Genomic DNA, 21,889 nt, shown 5'->3' with positions numbered 1-21,889 from the left:
CTATGTCAGAGTTTTGAGTCTCGCATTGTCTGTGTTGCATGTAGTACCCATATGTTGGTTCTTTTTCTGCTTGTTGAATGTGAAGACACTATTGTGAGTATAGCAAGGATATCATGTAGATTTGGAAAAGCAGTGATTACCTGTAGTTCTACTCCATCTCATATATTGTCACTTTGTTTTATGCTGTCTGTTTCCAGTGCTTGTTGTAATGGACTTTTTGAGATTTTTTTTCATCTTGTTGTGGAGTACTGTATGTTTTCTCACTCGTGTTTTTGTTTTTTTTCTCATTGGTTTATACGCTGCGTCCATTAATTTTGCATTATAATAATATAATATGACACGGTCACCGCCATAAAAGCTACTAAAAAGGATGGGGGCGATTGCACAAGGGGGTGCGACTTACTGGCTCTAAAGGCCACAATGACGGGTTATTGTCCGTAAGATGACTGAACGTACATGAGACATAAATTGACAGTCTACAATAAAGTGACGTTTATGCGAGGGTTGTTCCACTTCTAACGTTGGGTGGTTTATAGACTTATTACAGTTAGTTTTCCCTTTTGATTGTTCTGTACACTTTTTAATGTAACTTTTTGCTTTTTTGTCTCTCTCCAGCTGCTGGCCATTCTGTGAATACACCGATGCTACCGGTAGCTCTGGAGGTTAAGGATGTCCCACAGTACTTCCGTCTACAGAAGGCCGTATCTGCTGATGATTCTACATTGCCTCAAGGTTCTTTGCCACACAGGGAAACTTTTTTCATTCCACGTCTAGGGGCCCGAGAGCCCCATGTAAGGGCCTCACTACAGCATATACAAAGCCAAGAGGTAAGATAAGCGTGTGACCCATGTGTTCAGGTATACATAAAGTACAAGCTCTGCTGTAGGTTATACACATAAAGGGGTTGTCAGACTTTATTGTCTTCTTTAAATAATTGTTGATGGTATAAAATAACAAAAGAAGCAAAACTCCTCCCTCCCCCCACCCCCGGGACACGGTGCGGTGTCTTCAACAATCCCCGTCTGTGTTGACCGCAAAAGACAGGTGACTGCTGCAGCTGACCGCGCCATGGCGCCCTCGCTCAGTCTCCTGGCATCAGTGCTCACACTCTGGGCACCCTGAAGCTAGGAGTTCAGAGCGATGACACTGCAGCCTTTGATTGGCTTCAGTGGTCACATGACTTCTGCTGACAACACAGATCGGGATCATCTTCGGAGCCGTTGCGCTGGTTTCCTGGGGAGTCGCGTGGTGGAGGGGGGGAGGGGTGAAAAGAAGTGAGTGTTATTTCTTTTTATGTAATTAAGACACTAGACCCAATTGTACATAATTTCAAAGACAGAAAGAATGACTGATGTGTGAAATAGACAATATACACAGCCGACATCCCAGTGCTTTACTATTGATGCACCGATGGTTGATCAGTGGGGGCCGTCACTCGAGATCCACGCTAATCGGCTTTTTTCCGGGCCTTCTGTCAGAGCTGTGCGTTCATTAACACCCCAAGCCGTTGCATTGTGGACAGAGCTGTCTGCTTTAGGGCTTACTCACATAAGCCTATATCGGCCACCGCTAAGCTCCGCCCCCTCCCATTGTAAACAACCAGAGGAGAGGAGAGCGGCAGAGAGACGGTGAGGGGGAGGGAAGGGGGGCACTGCATAGATAGGTAGCGTACATCGTCCGGCCGTGAAAACGGCGGCTGATATACACTCCTGTGAGTAAGCCCTTAGGCTGTGTCCGCACTGACAATAAGCCCAATATCAGCTGATCAATGGCAATCCAGAATGGGAAACTTGCGACAATCAACTATTGATGAGCTATTCTCAGGACAGGCATCAATGTTTAAGTGATGGGAAAAACCCTTTAACACCTTAATGACGGCCTCTTTTGCACCTTAATGACCAAGTTATTTTTCTCGCTCTTTTTCGTTGTCACATTGACAAAGCCATAACTTTTTTTTTTTTTTTTGCCAAAAAAAAGGCCCCCAAAAAGTTCTATTTTTTAATGGCATTACTTTGGCGTATGTATGATGTGTTGTAAAATGTTTTTTTATGTAACATTTTTGGGGGTGATGTAATAGAAACCCAGATATTCCATCATTGTTTGGGTTTTGATTCATTGGCATTCACTGTGCAGTAAAAATACTACCGTGTTATTATCTGGATCCGCACCATACCGGCCATACCGAAGTTATGGGGTTTGTTTTTAGCCTTGCTACTTGTGCACTCTAAAAACACTTACAAAAAAAATATAATAAAAATAAAGTTGCTAAGAGTCTCGTAATGCCGCCACAGAGGGACGTTCCTGACCGAGCGGTGTAACGATGTAGTTATCAAACCTTTTGGGCTAGCGATGGCTTTTAGCATGGTAACAGTGTGTAGGACTCGTGTCGCTCCAGTGCAGCCGGTTACCCCCAATGTTGATCCAGAGGAAGGCTTCTTTTTTCTGCTTTTTAGAGGTAGGATAGGTGAATGAACATTAAACAGCAATTCTAGAATTAACGTTCACTGTGTGGCAGAGATGACCTTTGGCCTTCATTGTGCAGGTTAATTCAGGTAGCATGGTGCCGAATTTAGAGGGTTTGTTTTATCACTACTTTTACACTATAAAAACACTCGGAATGTTTTACTTAAAAAAAAAGAAAACTACAAAAAACACACTTTCTTTTTTCCATCTGCGATCTATGTCAGGTCTCGTGTTTTGTTCTTTTTTTTTTGCGAGATGAGTCACATTTACCAACTCTACCTTTTTGGAGCACTTGCAGCTTTTTGATTGCTTTTTATTGCAAGGTGGATGAATGAAAATGAGCGATCCTGATGGGATTTCATGCTTGGTTTTAATTTTTTTAAAGATTCAGTAATTCTGTTTTACACCCAAGTTCCTGTCTATCGTGTAAAACCTCGTCTTGTCTCTTCACTGCAGACTATTCCATGGGAAATGCTAGGAGCTCGAGTGAAGGGCATTCAAGGTGAAGTTGTTGATGGACAGGTATCTCCCTCTGATCCTGTGGCACGTGTGTTGTTTCATCGCTCCGGGACTGATGGCCACTCCAAGGTTGCTCAGGACCCGTGTGTGACAATGCAAGCAGCACATGAGGGACTGAGTGTTCAAGGATCCTGCAGAATACAAGTGAGTCGTTACTGGCATTTTTATCACTTTGTTTATTTTTTAGGGCTTATTCACACAAGCGTATATCGGCCGATGGTTTCACGGCTGGCCGATATACGCTACCATCCGATGCATGGGCTCGGCGTATACGCTGTCGGGCGGGTGAAGACAACTTAGATCTACTAAACTGTCTCCTCTTTCCCTCCCCCGCTGCCCTCCTCCCCTCCCGCTGTTTACAATGGGAGGGACGGGATGAGGCGGAGCTAAGCTCGCACCCCCTCCCCGCCCCTTGTCCACAGCCTGGAATGTAGCTTAGCTACGCCTCCGTCCCACCCCCTCCCATTGCAAACACCCGGAGGGGAGGAGAGAAGGGGGAGGGAGCTAAGCAGTCACGCTGCTAATCTCCCTCCCACCTCCCTTCTCCGGTTGCTGTCATTGGCTCCTGTAGGAGTCTATGGCAGCTGCTATAGTCCGGCCAGGAAGGTCGTTCCAAGCCAATCTTTTACGCCGCAGGAATACGGCCATGAGATCTGATGCATTGGAATCCAATGCATCAGCTGGTAGCATATATCGTCCGGCCGTGAAAAACGTGTGAATAAGCCCTTAGGGTGCATTTACACATACCAGTAATGTACAGGGCTGTCATTAATGCGGTGTTCAGAATGTGTTTCAGTCTCCATCCGTGGGTTGCGTTTAAATTCCAGAAAATGGGGTTCAGATGGAATACAGAGAGGACCGAGCTATGGGCGTCAATTTTTAAAACTGCTGCAAGTTTTCGTCTCTGTTTTAACAGGTTTTAATCCATTTCTATGGAAACCTAATTACCACGGACGGATTTTTGCCGCATTTCAAGCGGCTGAAATCCGCTGCGTTATCTTGCAGCTATTAGATTCTATTGAACCTAATACCTTTCTGCCTGTCAATGTTCACGCTGCAGAATTACGCAGCGTGAAAGAAATCGCCACATGTTCTAATTGCTGCAGAAAAAAGCGCGTCCGGCTGCCATTGCAGTCAATGGAAGCCGGCCGTCACGCGATACTTCTGCTGTGAGCACATCGGAAGTATCATGTGATTACGCGCCACCACATCGTGTGCTGCACTGCGCATGCACGCTGGCTTGCCGGACGGGACTCGCGCGGCGGATCCAGAGAGGTGAGCATGGCGTCTCTGTAATATTCCTCTGGCGGAGTCTGAAATGGCCGTGGGCAGGAGGCCTAAAGCAATAAATTATATGTACCCCAAAATGGTATATGCAATCACTATATGGAGGAAAAAGTGACGGTTGCTGGAATGCAGCTAAATTCTTTTCAAGAAAAAGTGCTTTTATTGTGCAAAAGTAGTAAAGTGTTGAGTATTTATTTGGCATTGGGTATTTATACTGAACCTGTAGAACTTTCCTTTCCAACCAGAGGATTCATTGGAGGAGTTACTGCTGCTAAGTGCTATTTAAAACAAACACAACTCCAGTGTGTGTGCCTGTGAGGGAAGTTTGACTTAAAGTGTGCTCTGTTTTAAGTGTGTGAAACTTAAAATCTGGTAACTTTAGATTGAGGAACTTGAGAAGGGAGTCGCTTATATCTATTTACTGTTATTTGTAATTTGTATAAAATACTTGATTTTTATCTGTACCATTCCCATTTATAATGAGCTCCATGATTCACAATGCTGTCCAGTGTATCTCTTGTGCTGTGTATGCAACTGTCCGAGGGTGCATACTTTTATTCAAGATGTGAGCGTGTTGCACATTTAGAAGCCCAAATCCTGGATCTAAATGAGCATCTTGCTACACTGAGATCCATTGACAACATGGAAAGGAGTTTGCTGCTCACTGAGCGCTCGCTGGGGTGGATGGTAGTATACAAGAGCAGGATGCATAGGCAACTAGTTGGGGTGAATGTGGGGTGGATGGTGGAATTGAGGATGATCAGGCAAATAGCTGGGTGAAAAAAGGAGTGGTAGAGAAAAGAGTGCTAGAGAGGCTAGTTTTATACTGGCACACTCTAAGTTTGCAAAGTTGACAGATGAGGAGAATGCCGTTATAGGGTTAGCAATGCTGCAGCTCGACATGTACTTTGACCACTAGGGGTGTCTTCTCTAGTAAGAAAGAGAGTAGGAGTGCAGCGCAGGTTAGACAGATCCTTGTAGTGAGGACCTGAATTATTAGGGGGACAGACAGGGTAATCTGCTGCAAAGACTGGAATCATTGAACAGTGTGTTGTCTTCCTGGCGCTCCAGTTCGACACATCATGGATCGGGCTGAACGATTACTGGTCAGAACCCAGCAGTCATGGTGCACATTGGCACCGTTGACTAAGTTAGAGGTAGGTGTATGGTTCTTTTAAAAATGATTTTGATAACCTACGATGTAAATTTAGGGCAAGAACCTACCAAAGTAACATTTTCTAAAATACTACCTGTACAATGTGCCACACCAGTAAGGCAATGTGAGATTTTAGAGGTAAAAAAGTTGCACAAAAGTTGGTATAGACAAAGATCTGGAACTAAGTAATGAGCATGGGGAAAGGGCATTCATTTTTTTACAATTTAGAACTGACAGAACAGTTAATAGGGATACACTTTAAAAAATAACCAAAAACCTTTAAAGTGTATGGTGACTAATGCTAGACATCTAATGAATAAAGTTGAAATGTAAGGAAACTTTTGACATAGTGGGAATAACTGAGACTCAGTTGGATGAAAACTGTGACTATGCAGTTAACTTGCAGGTTTAGAGTTTGCTTAGAAGGTATCATAAAAAACAGGAAGGGGTTGCCTTTATGTAAAATCCTGTTTAAAGCCCACACTATGGGAAGATATAGGGAACAGAGATGAACATGTGGATTCTGTACGGGTAAATGTACATGAAGGGAAAAACCAATAATAAAATCATCATAGGGGTTTTCTGTAGGCCACCAAATATAACAGTTACCACTGAAAAACTATTACTAGGGCAGATAGATTAAACCGCAAATCACAATGAGGTAATTATTAAAACTGGGAAACTGAAACCTGTGAATCTCTTAAAGGAAACAAGTTTGACAACTGAAGATAATTAACTTTTCCAACTCATACAGGTCCCAACCGGAGGGATGGCCATTTTTAGACTTAATATGAACCAACAGACCTGACAGAATAACTGGTGCAGGTCGGGGGTACCTGGGAAATAGTGACCAGAATTATAATACATTTCCACTTCTCTTTCAATAGGGAGTTTTGTTGGGGGACCAAAAAAATTTTGGAAAGCAAAGCTCAGTCACCTTTAGAAGACACGGTTAACCTTATCAACTGGGAAAATGTTCTAAAAAAACGGTGCAGACAGTAAATGGGCAATTTTTAAAAGCATCTTAAATTCTCACTGTCAGCGGTTTGTACCTTACAGGAATTAGGAATGGGAGAAAAGCAATGTGGCTCAATAAAGCTGTAAAGGGGGCAATAAACAACATAAAGCAAGCATTTGAACTACTAAAACAGTGAAAAAGCACTAAAAAGCTATAAGGGAAAAAAAATTGTTAAAAACAGCAAAGGTGGAGACAGAAAGACTCACTGCCTAACAGAGTAAAACTAACCCTAAACTATTCTTCCACTACATAAAAGGGAAAAAGATTAAAATGTAAAGTGTTGGCCCTCTAAAAAGCGAATGAGGGAAGGATTGTAGAGGGTGATGAGGAGAAATCGTTTTTTTTTGCCACTATATTCACTTAGGAAAGTGAAATGTCCAGTGACATGCAGCATGATTAAGTAAACTCTCCTTTGAATCGTGCCAGTCTAACCCAGGAAGAAGTGCAGAGCCGCCTTTTTAAAGATTAAAATAGACAAACTGCTGGTCCCCAATGGCATACACCCTGGGTTCTCAGGAAATGAAGTAATCTGCTAAACCTTGTTTCTTACATTTAAGGACTCTATTGTGTCAGGTCTGTTGCACTGGATTAGTGTTGCGCAAATATGAGGCCGAACCTGGCGACTACAGGCCAGTAAGTCTAATTTCTATTGTGGGTAAAATGTTTGAGTGGTTTCTAAGAGTCGCTATCCTGAAGTACCTCAAGAAAAATAAATCTAAAACCCCATATTGGCATGGTTTAATGAGTGGTCCTCTTTTCATGGTTTAATGAGTGGTCCTCTTGTCAAGCAAATCAGATCCGCTTCCATGAGGAGGTAAGTACTAGACTGGATTGAGGAGAGTAATTGGATCATATAAATCTTGGTTGTTTTTTCCTAAGCGTTTGATACTGTGCAGCATGAAAGGTTGGTATATAAAAGGGGAATGCTTGGTCTGGGGAAGAATGTGTGTAAGGGGGTGAGTAACTGGTCAGTGATAGAAAGAAGAGGGTGGGTATAAATAGTACATACTCTGATTGGGTCACAGTTACTGTGCTGGGGTACCACACGGGGGCGGTATTGGAGGGGTCACAGTTACAAGTGGGGTACCAGAGGGCGCAGTATTGGAGGGGTCACAGTTACAAGTGAGGTACCAGAGGGCGCAGTATTGGAGGGGTCACAGTTACAAGTGGGCTACCACAGGGGGCAGTATTGGAGGGGGTCACAGTTACAAGTGGGGTACCACAGGGGGCAGTATTGGAGGGGTCACAGTTACAAGTGGGGTACCACAGGGGGCAGTATTGGGCCCCTATTCTTGTTAATACACATTCTTTTTGTAAAAAAAATGAAGACCCTAGAAGAAGATGTCGTTTTGCTGCAAAACTCAGCATACAGATACACGTAAGGCAGATATGCAAATGATTCCAGTGTTGGCCTCAATCCTGGCATTGCTGTTGAGCGGCACACTGCCCCCACTGCTGGTGTGATAGTCTGGGGGGTCATGGCATGCGACAGTTGGTCCCCCCTAGTAGTGGTAGAAGGGGAGACGACAGCTGAGTGATACGTTCAGGACATCCTGTATAAATTGATAGTTTTGAGATGCACAAAATGCCACCATTTTTATCATTATCTACTAGTTTCATGCATGAGAAGTGCAGACAAATATACAAAGGTTGTTGCAGAAATGTCATGAGGAGTCCTCTTTTTAATCTGTGCACAGTGTGGGTTCACCTTGTCAGCGACTCGTCTGCTCTTCTTTTCCTTTGTTTGCCTAAACATTGGTATGTTTTCAGTCCTGACTGATTAAATGGAGTTGTGATGATGAATCCTCCACCTTTCAGCTTCCTTTTGATGTCTGTGTCGTGGAGCTTCTGTTTTCACCCTCCTGGTTCACTTCTGTCTCCACCCCTGTGAATGTAAGCCTGAATTACTCTGTATCCGAAGACTGCAAGTACTCCCAAGATGGGTCAGAGCTGGCAGGGGTTGTCCAACTGATGGGCATGAGCTCCCCGAAGGTCCAGCATCTAAATGTGGGGGACTTGATGACCATCACACTTCCTGACAAGACTCTATTACCTGGAGAGGTGTTCACAGCCTCACTTAGTCTCAGGCATAATTGGACACAACCCAGCTTCACGTTAAGGTGAGGTTTCTTCGTTAGGACCGTTCTCACCATTTTTTGTTTTGCGCTCTGTAATGTGCTGGATTTAACATAACTAACGTTTATACATTAGAGTGCGCTGCCGGACGGGGCTGGAACTCCTGTTTGCACGCTCGGCTGCTGTGAATACCTGGGCTATAAAGACTGAGCTACAGAAGACTGCCAAACACCATACCGTGACCGGACACCTGACACAGAGAGGCGCTGCAGAGCACAGGTGAGAAAATAAATTGCTGAACTGGTTCCTAGACAGTTTTTAAAGTTTGTGTTTCCGTATTCAAACAAAGTATTGTGGAAAGTATCGCGGGTGGCTTCACATTTATGTCTGAACCGCCGGTGGTTTCACAGATATGGCTGACGGTGACTTAAGAAAAGGCACTGCATGCAGCAGCTTTTTTTTTTGTCTAAATGCCGGCCAGCTGGGTGGAAAGCGGGGTCTGCTTATAGTTAATGGGGTCCGCCTGGCACTGTTCAGTTCCATCCTGAGACTGAATTGTTTGGCCGCCGGGATTCCTTTTACCTGAACGTAGCAGAGAAGCCGAGTCCCCAACGCAGATGTGAAGGCACCCGAACTCTTCTAGGAGCAATACAACATAAAAATAAAAAGGACATATTCACGCTTGCACCCACGCTCCTGATGGGTTCGCTTGTTAAGCTCCAAAGACTGAGCAATGAAAATAATGCCAAACCCAAATAGTACCGAGCAGACCCCATTGACTATACTGGGGTCCACCTGACTTCTGCCATTCCAACTGGCATTTCTTCAGATGAAATGACGCAGAATGCTGCTTTTTCATATGGGATTTCTTTTTAACCAGATCTACGCTGGTGCCTCTAATGCAGATTTATGAACCTTGTTACCACAAAAATGCGCTGTTCGATATACTGTGGGTGCCATATTGGATATGAGTAATTCGAGCTGGGAGAAGCCAGTGAAAGACACCTCATTATAGAGTGTATACCACAGGACAACTGCGTTTATTTTGGCGGGAAAAGGTTTATATAGTTATTCAAACAAAGGAAGGTGTGACATTCAGACACCTTACAACATTCGTTGTGCTGATAGGTCATTCTCATGCACAGTGGTTATAATGTAATCAGAAGAGGTAATTTTAGCCAGAAGAGAGGGGTGAAGAAGAATATCAGACATGCTTAATAAAGAGATTTTGGCACTTGGCACCATTAGCAACAGGCTTGACTCTTCTATCGTGGTCCTTCCTGTTCACCTTGTTTACTTTAAGAGGTCTCTATTGTCTTTATATATGGGGGATGGGTGCTGCCCCAAGTGGGTCCAAAGGACTAAATCGCAAACCAACTACATGACACATACAGTTTCTTTCACACTCCTCCATCTTAGAATTACACAGCTGAACCACAAAATAGAGAACATCGCCGTCATCTCCCACAACCTTTAGGATTAGCAGATAATTTGAAGGTGACATTAGAGTCAGGTGTTTAATCAATAATGACAATCAGGTGAGAGTTTGAACGCCACAAATCCACAGTCAAATTTTGAAAAAATTGAGTAAATTTCAGGACCATTATTGTCCTCCTCAGGAGTGGTCGACCAAAGATCACGCCAAGAGCAGACAAAAACTAGCTTATAAGGCCACAAAAGAATCCAAGGTAACCTTTAAGCAACTACAGGTCTTTTTTTCATTAGCTAAGGTTAATGTTTAACCCCTTAACGACGGCCCCATCGGGAAACTACATCCTCAGCAAGTGGGCTTTAATCCTAGAGGACGTAGTTTTATGCATCCTCTTAGGATTAATGCCCACTTGCCTGAGAACGTGACGGCTCCATGCTGTCGGTGCCCGCAGGTAGCTGACAGCATAGAGCTGTCATCCCAGGATGCGGGCAGTCACCCCAGGCATTGCGATCGGCGCTATCCAATGGATAGCGCCGATCGCAAAAAAAGTAAATAAAAGTGTAAAAAAGTTAGATATTCAGCTGCCCTGATGGATCGGATCCATCAGGGCAGCTGAAAATACTCACCCGGCTTGTCTGCGGTGTCCCCCAGAGATCGGCTCCTCCCGCACCCACCGCCGGCCTTCTGCGCATGCGCGCCAGACGATGACGTCATGCGCAGAAGCCCGGGAGCCCCCGGAAAATTTAAAATCTCTTGGCTCCCGGCTCCTGAAGGTAGCCGGGAACCAGGAGGTGTTACCGGGGACCGCGGTGAGCGGTCCCCGGGCCCGCGATCGCCACTATCCATTGGATAGCGGCGATCGCGAAAAAGTTAAAAAAAAAGTTTTTAAAAATGTGTCAGTTTCACCTCCCCTCATGGATTGGATCCATGAAGGGAGGTGAAAATACTCACCTAAGTCCTCACCGATGTCCCGGGACGCAAAGTCCCCGTCTGCGCATGCGCGCCCGATGTCAATCATCGGGCGCGTGCACAGAGGGGCTCGAGCCCCGGGAAATTTAAAATCCCTCTGCTCCTGGCTGCCATGTGTAGCCCGTAGCAGAGGGATGTCACCAGGGACATGATCACTGTTATCCAATGGATAGCAGTGATCATGTAAAGTAAAAAGAAAAGTGTAAGGCAGGGTTCACACACGGCGGATTCCCGTCGGAAATCTCGTGGTTTGGCCGCAGCAAAAACCGCGAGATTTCCGCCGGGAGAACCCGCGGCGGCTTTGAAGCGGTCCGGCCGCATGCTTTTCCGTTGCGGCCGTCTCTCCCATAGAGGAGAACGCGGCCGTAACATAAATAAACAAAAAACTGACTGTAAACAGACATGCTCAATCTTTTGAAACCGCGGCTGCGGCGGCCGCAGCCGCGGTTTCAACTGGATTTACCACAGCGGATTAGCCGTCCCGTGTGGACGAGGTTTCTGAGAAACCTCGTCCACATGGCTGGCTAATCCCAAGATTAGCGGCCGCGGGCGGTTTTGCCGCAGGCGGATCTGCTGTGGCAGAACCGCGGCAAATCCGCCCTGTGTGAATGCAGCCTAAAAAGCTTATGTTTCATCTCACTCCATGGATCATATCCGTGAGGGAGGATGAAAGTACGTACATAAGGCCCCGGATTAATCAGTGGACCTTACCTCAGCTTCTGCGCACGCGCCCGTTGCCAAAGTGGCGGACGCATGTGCAAAAGCTGTGGATTGCCAGCGTAATTTAAAATCTCCCTGCTCCTGGCTACAAAACTTAGCCGAGAGCCCAGAGATGTCACGGAGGGCCGCGGTGAGCGGTTCCTGATCCTGTGTTCGCCGTTATCCAATGGATAATGGTGATCACGTAAAAGTAAAAAAAAAGGTGAAGGTTCATCTCCCCTCACCGATGCGATAGGTGAGAGGAGATGAAACTTTTTACCGGAGGCCTCCGTATTTGCACCCCGACGCGATCTTCTTCCATGAACTTACCCGGATTCTGCGCATGCGACTGCCGGCAAAACACCGGACACATGCGCAGGAGTCGGGGAGCCCAGGAAATTTAAAATCCCCTTACTCCCAGTGACCAACGGTCGCCTAGAGCCTGGAGCAGTGACGGGTGGCCTCGTTGAATGGTCCCCAATCACGTGATAAAAAGGTAGCGATCTACCTTAGGTCGGTCTCACATGACTAGATAGGAATTACGGATTCTGCATGCATCTGATCTGCGGTATTACGCAGATCAATAGCATTGGATTACACAATTCCGCTCACATTAGAAATCAGAAATGAGAACGCAGCAGGTTGCGGATATCCGCAACATAGAGCCCATTGTGCTCCATTGTCATGGATATACCTGCTGCCCATACGCAACTACATTGTATACGGGCTGCTGGTACCCGCGTCATCGCTAAGCGACAGTGCGGGAAATACAAACAAAAAAAGAAATGTACTGCGCATGAGCGCCTGTGTGAGTAGGCAGTTATGCGCAGTACATTACGCGGCCGTACGCAGGGTCACAGCTGGGCTCACAGCTGGGATCCGCTGCGGGCCTCCATAAGTGGATTCCACATCCGGCCGTGTGAGCCCGGCGTTATTCAGACTGCTACCTGTAATACGTAATTTACAAGAAGCCCCGGGAACGCTCGCCTTCCTGCAGTTCCAGGAGCACCTTGTTGAGCGTCTTCTGTGTGAGACCGCTGCACCGCAGCAAGCTTACGGAGACTCAGAGTGCCACTTTTTACACCCCATCCCCGCCGCTGAGGTCAAGAAATGACCCCCAAAAAGCATGAGAGGAGGGGGGATACCAGGTATTATTGCCCCATGTGCCCATCCCAACCAGCCCCCGTAATTACCCGTCTTCGGAAATACCACACAGTTCACATTATTACTTTTATCTAAGATTTGGCGAACGCCGAAAAGGGCGCGGTGTGTGTGGGTGGGTGGGTGGGTGGGTGTGGAGGGGGCATATTTTTAAGGTGTCAATTTTTATTCCGTACAAGTGGGCAATGGGGCCTGGGATTTATTCAGTTGTGCCTTGCAATCTAACGGGTGTTCCCTCCATTATAGGCCTAGCCATGTGTCCTATAATTAGATTAGGGCCACAACAGGAATGTTTCTGAACACGGGACAAGCGGGGGTATCCATTTTGGGGTGAACGTCTTCATTCCTATGTACACTGTACAAAAAAACTGTTTTTAAATTGACAAAATTGCCCAAAAAATGAAAATTGTAAATTTTTTCCTTCTGCTTTGCTTAGATTCATTCAAATACTGTGGGGTCAAAATACGCAGTACACCCCTAGATGAATTCGTTAAGGGGTCTAGTTTTTAAAATGGGGTCGTTTGTGGGGGTTCTTTATCGTTTTGGCCGCTCAATAGCTCTACAAGTGGGCAATGGGGACTGGAATTTATTCAGTTGTACCCTGAAATCCAGCGGGCATTCCTTCCATTATAGGCCTAGCCATGTGTCCTTTAAGTAGATTAGGGCCACAACGGGAATGTTTCTGAACACGGGACAAACGGGGATCCATTTTGGGGTGGAAGTCTTCATTCCTATGTGTGCTGTACAAAAAAACCATTTTTTAAATTGATGCAACTGCCAAAAAATGAAAATTGTAATTTTTTTTCTACTGCTTTGCTTAGGTTTATTCAAAAATTGTAGGGTAAAAATACACAGTACACCCCTAGATAAATTCGTTAGGGGGTCTAGTTTTTAAAATGGGGTCATTTGTGGGGGTTCTCTGTCGTTTTGGTCACTTAAGAGCTCTACAAGTGGGCAATGGGGCCTAAATCACCTTCATGCTAAATTTCAGTTCTGAAAGCCACCAACTACTCCTTACATTTTGGGCCCCGTTGTGCATCCAGACAAAAGATTAGGGCCACAATGGGTATGTCTCTGAACACGGGAGAAACAGGGGGATCCATTTTGGGGTGCAAGTCTTCATTCATGTGTGTGCTGTACAAAAAAAGTTTTTAAAATGATTGAATTGCCAATAAAACGAAAATCACATTTTTTTCCCTTTGCTTTGCTTGAATTCCTTCAAAAGCTGTGGCATCAAAATGGGCAGTACACCCCTAGATAAATTCATTAAGGGGTCTAGTTTTCAAAATGGGGTCATTTGTGGGGGTTCTCTTTGGTTTTTGCCATTCAAGAGCTCTACAAAAGTGCTGTGGGGCCTAAAAGGCCTTCAAGCTAAATTTATGTTCTGAAAGACACCGACTACGCCTTTCATTTTAGGCCCCGTTGTGCATCCAGACATAAGATTAGGGCCACAATGGGTATGTTTCTGAACACGGGACAAACAGGAGTATCCATTTTGGGGTGAAGTCTTCATTTTCATGGGCACTATAGGAAAAAAATGTCCTTGCTGGGCTGCGTTATAATCTACAGGCTGACTGGCCCTTGCTGGACTGTTATAATCTACAGGCTGACTGGTCCTTGCTGGGCTGCGTTCTAATCTACAGGCTGACTGGCCCTTGCTGGGCTGCGTTATAATCTACAGGCTGACTGGCCCTTGCTGGGCTGCGTTATAATTTACAGGCTGACTGGCTCTTGCTGGACTGTTATAATCTACTGGCTGACTGGCCCTTGCTGGGCTGCGTTATAATCTACAGGCTGACTGGCCCCTGCTGGGCTGCGTTATAATCTACAGGCTGACTGGCCCTTGCTGGGCTGCGTTATAATCTACAGGCTGACTGGCCCTTGCTGGGCTGCGTTATAGTCTACAGGCTGACTGGCCCTTGCTGGGCTGCGTTATAATCTATAGGCTGTCTAGCCCTTGCTGGGCTGCGTTATAATCTATAGGCTGTCTAGCCCTTGCTGGGCTGCGTTATAATCTATAGGCTGTCTAGCCCTTGCTTGCCCTCATTATAGCTAGGTTTTTTAGACCTGGGCTATTAGTAACAAGGAGTTCTGCCTTCGTTCTTTGTGGGCTGTTTTGGTGAGCGGCTTCTTATGCTCTCTTGCGTCTTTCTCTCCTTCCTGATTTTCTTCTGCAGCTGTCACTGTTATCACTCTTGGTGCTACTATTCTTCTTCTCTTCCGTCTTGTTGGCCTCAGACTGTACAGCCCGGTTGGGGTTCACACTCTCCACCCTTTGTCACTGTTGCCAACAGCTCTCCTCTTTACGTAAATTGGCATCTAAGCCAGCTCTTATTTTCTTCATGTATCATCACCTGAGACTCCTCCCATTTGAGTCCTACCCAATCAGTTGGTGATCTGTAGCCAGATTGGGTCTTGTCCTATGGGATCTGCATCGCCATGACAAGGTGGGATGTTGCAGTTTAGTGGGGCCATACCACCCCCTTAGCTTGGTATTTGTAATTGGCTGTATAATCCATAAATATCATATTTTTACTGTATTTTCTTTTAATGCCATCGGTTTTCCCCATTTCCCACCGCCAGTCTCTTCTGTACCTTTCTTTCAGGTTCCCCCAAGTGGTTGCTCTTCTGGATTTCCTCGTAAGTAACGTCTCTGTAGGCTTCGCCGTGTCGCGGAGGATTACATTCCAGCTGGAAGTTCCCGGTGTTGGTGCTGCAATAGCGGGTGTTAGGGGAAATGCCGAAGTGCTGGTATCAGATCATGACCTGAAGGCTATTATCCCACTAGTGAAGGTACAATGATGTCCGTGTTATTTGCTGCTGCATTGGTCTAGTTTAATATTTGTTGAAAACATGTCTTAAGTTCTTTCCTAAGAGTGTTTGATCTTCTCAGCTGTAGGTCTGTGTTGTCATATAAGTGCTTGCTTGTACGCTCTCAGAAACATTGTAAGTATTAGGCCCGGCTGCACATGACCGGGTCAGCTTGTGGATGCGGGATCCCGCATCGGAATCCGCCCTGTGCGCGGCCGGTGACCCCATGTACCTGTCATTTACTTTCTTCTGTTCTGCCAATGGTTCGGACGACCCAAATATGTAGTCTGTGCGGGCGTGATAATGATCAGCATGGCATGACAACTAAGATGAAATGCTCACCACAAGTCAATGCAACCTGTAACCAATATGGCAGAAGCCAATCTGTTTGGTCCTGCAGCCCCTCCCAAACTAGCACTGCCCCCAAGTCTGTCCATGGAAAGGTCCACTGTCATGGTCACCTCTCCCATGCAGATTACGGATGCTTCGGGTGAGGTAGAAGCAAATGAAAAGACCTCCATCCAGCCTGAAAGACTTGTAAAAGTTCAGGCAATGGCAAATCCATAGCTGGGGGATTGTAGTATCGACTGGAGAAAATATCTGGACATTTAGGGTTACCACCTAGTTCTGTAATAAAGGTGTGCAATATTGGCGAACATGTGACCTGCCCTTTTTCATTAATCAAAATAGGACTGGTTTACAAAAAAAATCCCTTATTTTCAGGTTGTTCCAGGATATGTGACTGCAGGGCAGCTGGCAGCCTTCGCCCCAAGTGGTAGTGGAATACCGGCTGCCTCTCTAACAGAGGACCTCTCCAAGTTGTCTGTTTCCTAGTTTCCTATGACTAGTCAGTTGTATTGGCCTTCCCATGAGAGATGCCTTCATGGCACTCCAAGCGATTCCAGACCAGACTGCTCCGTTATTAGTAAAGTAGTCATCAATATGGAATATTCAGTTGCTAAACCCGCCTTCTCTGGACATTAGTTTGGGGGGAATCAACCGTAACATTGAAGAGTGGTCAGAACGTTCCCTCAGTAAATAATCCACCTCCATGACGCAGCATCAGATATTTATACAGGGTACAGACCTAAGGGTGACGCTGATAACAGAAGACCCTAACAGATACATGTGTCAACCTCCAAATATCTATCAGCAATCATTTAATCATCCGGTCAAAATCAGTAGAGGCGTTATCTGTCAACTAAGTGCCGGCCCCAGCTTGTCACTTTGGGCATGCATAACATTATAATCCCCCATCATCCGGACTGGGATCCTGGGAACTGTTCTGTGAACACAGCTAGAGTAAGGAGCCGCATGAAGAACGAAATCAAGTCACATTCAACTAAGTAAATGGCACAGTGCAAGCAAATATACCCCCCCCCCCACATCCAGACCCTCGTGCAGACCCACAAATGGAATATTTCTTTTTTTATATATATTAAACACTCATTTTGGATTTTCATCACTTTCCTTGTTTAACAAAAACATAAATAAAAAAACACCACAAAATGCATTGCAACCCCCCACCCCACCCCCTTCAGTCTTGTGTATCCAATATATAGATGGTCCAGCAGATTCTCCTCAGTATATACACATAGAGGGGAGGTAGATTCTCTTCAGTATATACACATAGAGGTGGGGTAGATTCCCCTCAGTATATACACAGAGAGGTGAGGTAGATTCTCCTCAGTATATACACATAGAGGTCAGTTAGATTCTCCTCAGTATATACACATAGAGGGGAGGTAGATTCTCCTCAGTATATACACATAGTAGCTGAGGTAGATTCTCCTCAGTATATACACATAGTAGGTGAGGTAGATTCTCCTCAGTATATACACATAGTAGGTGAGGTAGATTCTCCTCAGTATATACACATAGTAGGTGAGGTAGATTCTCCTCAGTATATACACATAGTAGGTGAGGTAGATTCTCCTCAGTATATACACATAGTAGGTGAGGTAGATTCTCCTCAGTATATACACATAGTAGGTGAGGTAGATTCTCCTCAGTATATACACATAGTAGGTGAGGTAGATTCTCCTCAGTATATACACATAGTAGGTGAGGTAGATTCTCCTCAGTATATACACATAGTAGGTGAGGTAGATTCTCCTCAGTATATACACATAGTAGGTGAGGTAGATTCTCCTCAGTATATACACATAGTAGGTGAGGTAGATTCTCCTCAGTATATACACATAGTAGGTGAGGTAGATTCTCCTCCGTATATACACATAGAGGTGAGGTAGATTCTCCTCAGTATATACACATAGTAGGTGAGGTAGATTCTCAGTATATACACATAGTAGGTGAGGTAGATTCTCCTCAGTATATACACATAGAGGTGAGGTAGATGCTCCTCAGTATATACACATAGAGGTGAGGTAGATTCTCCTCAGTATATAAACATAGTAGGTGAGGTAGATTCTCCTCAGTATATACACATAGAGGTCAGTTAGATTCTCCTCAGTATATACACATAGAGGGGAGGTAGATTCTCCTCAGTATATACACAGAGAGGGGAGGTAGATTCTCCTCAGTATATACACAGAGAGGGGAGGTAGATTCTCTTCAGTATATTCACATAGAGGTGGGGTAGATTCCCCTCAGTATATACACAGAGAGGTGAGGTAGATTCCCCTCAGTATACACACAGAGAGGTGAGGTAGATTCTCCTCAGTATATACACATAGTAGGTGAGGTAGATTCTCCTCAGTATATACACATAGTAGGTGAGGTAGATTCTCCTCAGTATATACACATAGTAGGTGAGGTAGATTCTCCTCAGTATATACACATAGTAGGTGACGTAGATTCTCCTCAGTATATACACATAGTAGGTGACGTAGATTCTCCTCAGTATATACACATAGTAGGTGAGGTAGATTCTCCTCAGTATATACACATAGTAGGTGAGGTAGATTCTCCTCACTATATACACATAGTAGGTGAGGTAGATTCTCCTCACTATATACACATAGTAGGTGAGGTAGATTCTCCTCACTATATACACATAGTAGGTGAGGTAGATTCTCCTCAGTATATAAACATTGTAGGTGAGGTAGATTCTCCTCAGTATATACACATAGTAGGTGAGGTAGATTCTCCTCAGTATATACACATAGTAGGTGAGGTAGATTCTCCTCAGTATATACACATAGTAGGTGAGGTAGATTCTCCTCAGTATATACACATAGTAGATGAGGTAGATTCTCCTCAGTATATACACATAGAGGTGAGGTAGATTCTCCTCAGTATATACACATAGAGGTGAGGTAGATTCTCCTCAGTATATACACATAGAGGTGAGGTAGATTCTCCTCAGTATATACACATAGTAGGTGAGGTAGATTCTCAGTATATACACATAGTAGGTGAGGTAGATTCTCCTCAGTATATACACATAGAGGTGAGGTAGATTCTCCTCAGTATATACACATAGAGGTGAGGTAGATTCTCCTCAGTATATAAACATAGTAGGTGAGATAGATTCTCCTCAGTATATACACATAGAGGGGAGGTAGATTCTCTTCAGTATATACACATAGAGGTGGGGTAGATTCCCCTCAGTATACACACAGTGGTGAGGTAGATTCTCCTCAGTATATACACATAGAGGTGAGGTAGATTCTCCTCAGTATATACACATAGTAGGTGAGGTAGATTCTCCTCAGTATATACACATAGTAGGTGAGGTAGATTCTCCTCAGTATATACACATAGTAGGTGAGGTAGATTCTCCTCAGTATATACACATAGTAGGTGAGGTAGATTCTCCTCAGTATATACACATAGTAGGTGAGGTAGATTCTCCTCAGTATATACACATAGTAGGTGAGGTAGATTCTCCTCAGTATATACACACAGAGGTGAGGTAGATTCTCCTCAGTGTATACACAAAGAGGTGAGGTAGATTCTCCTCAGTATATACACAGAGAGGTGAGGTAGATTCTCCTCAGTATATACACAGAGAGGTGAGGTAGATTCTCCTCAGTATATACACATAGAGGTGATGTAGATTCTCCTCAGTATATACACAAAGAGGTGAGGTAGATTCTTCTCAGTATATACACACAGAGGTGAGGTAGATTCTCCTCAGTATATACACACAGAGGTGAGGTAGATTCTCCTCAGTATATACACACAGAGGTGAGGTAGATTCTCCTCAGTATATACACAGAGAGGTGAGGTAGATTCTCCTCAGTATATACACAGAGAGGTGAGGTAGATTCTCCTCAGTATATACACAGAGAGGTGAGGTAGATTCTCCTCAGTATATACACATAGAAGTGAGGTAGATTCTCCTCAGTATATACACAAAGAGGTGAGGTAGATTCTCCTCAGTATATACACACAGAGGTGAGGTAGATTCTCCTCAGGATATACACAAAGAGGTGAGGTAGATTCTCCTCAGTATATACACAAAGAGGTGAGGTAGATTCTCCTCAGTATATACACAAAGAGGTGAGGTAGATTCTCCTCAGTATATACACAAAGAGGTGAGGTAGATTCTCCTCAGTATATACACACAGTGGTGAGGTAGATGCTCCTCAGTATATACAGAGAGGTGAGGTAGATTCTCCTGCAGTATATACACACAGAGGTGAGGTAGATTCTCCTCAGTATATACACACAGAGGTGAGGTAGATTCTCCTCAGTATATACACAGAGAGGTGAGGTAGAGTCTTCTCAGTATATACACAGAGAGGTGAGGTAGATTCTCCTCAGTATATACACACAGAGGTAAGGTAGATTCTCCTCAGTATTTACACACAGAGGTGAGGTAGATTCTCCTCTGTATATACACACAGAGGTGAGGTAGATTCTCCTCAGTATTTACACACAGAGGTGAGGTAGATTCTCCTCAGTATTTACACACAGAGGTGAGGTAGATTCTCCTCAGTATTTACACACAGAGGTGAGGTAGAGTCTCCTCTGTATTTACACACAGAGGTGAGGTAGATTCTCCTCAGTATATACACACAGAGGTGAGGTAGATTCTCCTCAGTATATACACACAGAGGTGAGGTAGATTCTCCTCAGTATATACACAGAGAGGTGAGGTAGATTCTCCTCAGTATATACACAGAGGTGAGGTAGATTCTCCTCAGTATATACACAGAGAGGTGAGGTAGATTCTCCTCAGTGTGTACACAAAGAGGTGAGGTAGATTCTCCTCAGTGTGTACACAAAGAGGTGAGGTAGATTCTCCTCAGTGTGTACACAAAGAGGTGAGGTAGATTCTCCTCAGTGTGTACACAAAGAGGTGAGGTAGATTCTCCTCAGTATATACACAAAGAGGTGAGGTAGATTCTCCTCAGTATATACACACAGAGGTGAGGTAGATTCTCCTCAGTATATACACACAGAGGTGAGGTAGATTCTCCTCAGTATATACACAGAAGTGAGGTAGATTCTCCTTAGTATATACACAGAGGTGAGGTAGATTCTCCTCAGTATATACACACAGAGGTGAGGTAGATTCTCCTCAGTATATACACACAGAAGTGATGTAGATTCTCCTCAGTATATACACAAAGAGGTGAGGTAGATTCTCCTTAGTATATACACAGAGGTGAGGTAGATTCTCCTCAGTATATACACAAAGAGGTGAGGTAGATTCTCCTCAGTATATACACAAAGAGGTGAGGTAGATTCTCCTCAGTATATACACATAGAGGTGAGGTAGATTCTCCTCAGTATATACACACAGAGGTGAGGTAGATTCTCCTCAGTATATACACACAGAGGTGAGGTAGATTCTCCTCAGTATATACACACAGAGGTGAGGTAGATTCTCCTCAGTATATACACACAGAGGTGAGGTAGATTCTCCTCAGTATATACACACAGAGGGGAGGTAGATTCTCCTCAGTATATACACACAGAGGGGAGGTAGATTCTCCTCAGTATATACACACAGAGGTGAGGTAGATTCTCCTCAGTATATACACACAGAAGTGATGTAGATTCTCCTCAGTATATACACAAAGAGGTGAGGTAGATTCTCCTTAGTATATACACAGAGGTGAGGTAGATTCTCCTCAGTATATACACAAAGAGGTGAGGTAGATTCTCCTCAGTATATACACAAAGAGGTGAGGTAGATTCTCCTCAGTATATACACATAGAGGTGAGGTAGATTCTCCTCAGTATATACACACAGAGGTGAGGTAGATTCTCCTCAGTATATACACACAGAGGTGAGGTAGATTCTCCTCAGTATATACACACAGAGGTGAGGTAGATTCTCCTCAGTATATACACACAGAGGTGAGGTAGATTCTCCTCAGTA

The 21,889-nt window shown here is 44.6% G+C and overlaps 1 protein-coding gene across 1 annotated transcript in view; it reads left to right on the top strand.

The window, feature by feature from the left end:
- TMEM132A (transmembrane protein 132A) overlaps positions 1-21,889 on the top strand; it is a 79,795-nt gene that overhangs the window by 42,446 nt on the left and 15,460 nt on the right. Inside the window, exons 2-6 of the mRNA XM_066586663.1 lie at positions 616-827; positions 2,920-3,126; positions 8,262-8,563; positions 8,655-8,798; positions 15,387-15,573. Coding sequence (XP_066442760.1) covers positions 616-827; positions 2,920-3,126; positions 8,262-8,563; positions 8,655-8,798; positions 15,387-15,573 — 1,052 coding nt within the window. The remainder of the gene's footprint in view (positions 1-615; positions 828-2,919; positions 3,127-8,261; positions 8,564-8,654; positions 8,799-15,386; positions 15,574-21,889) is intronic.

The sequence above is a fragment of the Eleutherodactylus coqui genome, chromosome 13 (genome assembly GCF_035609145.1).
Source record: "Eleutherodactylus coqui strain aEleCoq1 chromosome 13, aEleCoq1.hap1, whole genome shotgun sequence".
NCBI classification, from domain to species: Eukaryota; Metazoa; Chordata; class Amphibia; order Anura; family Eleutherodactylidae; genus Eleutherodactylus; species Eleutherodactylus coqui.
Note: the sequence above shows the minus strand (reverse complement) of the source record. Positions and strands in the feature narration are given on the sequence as shown.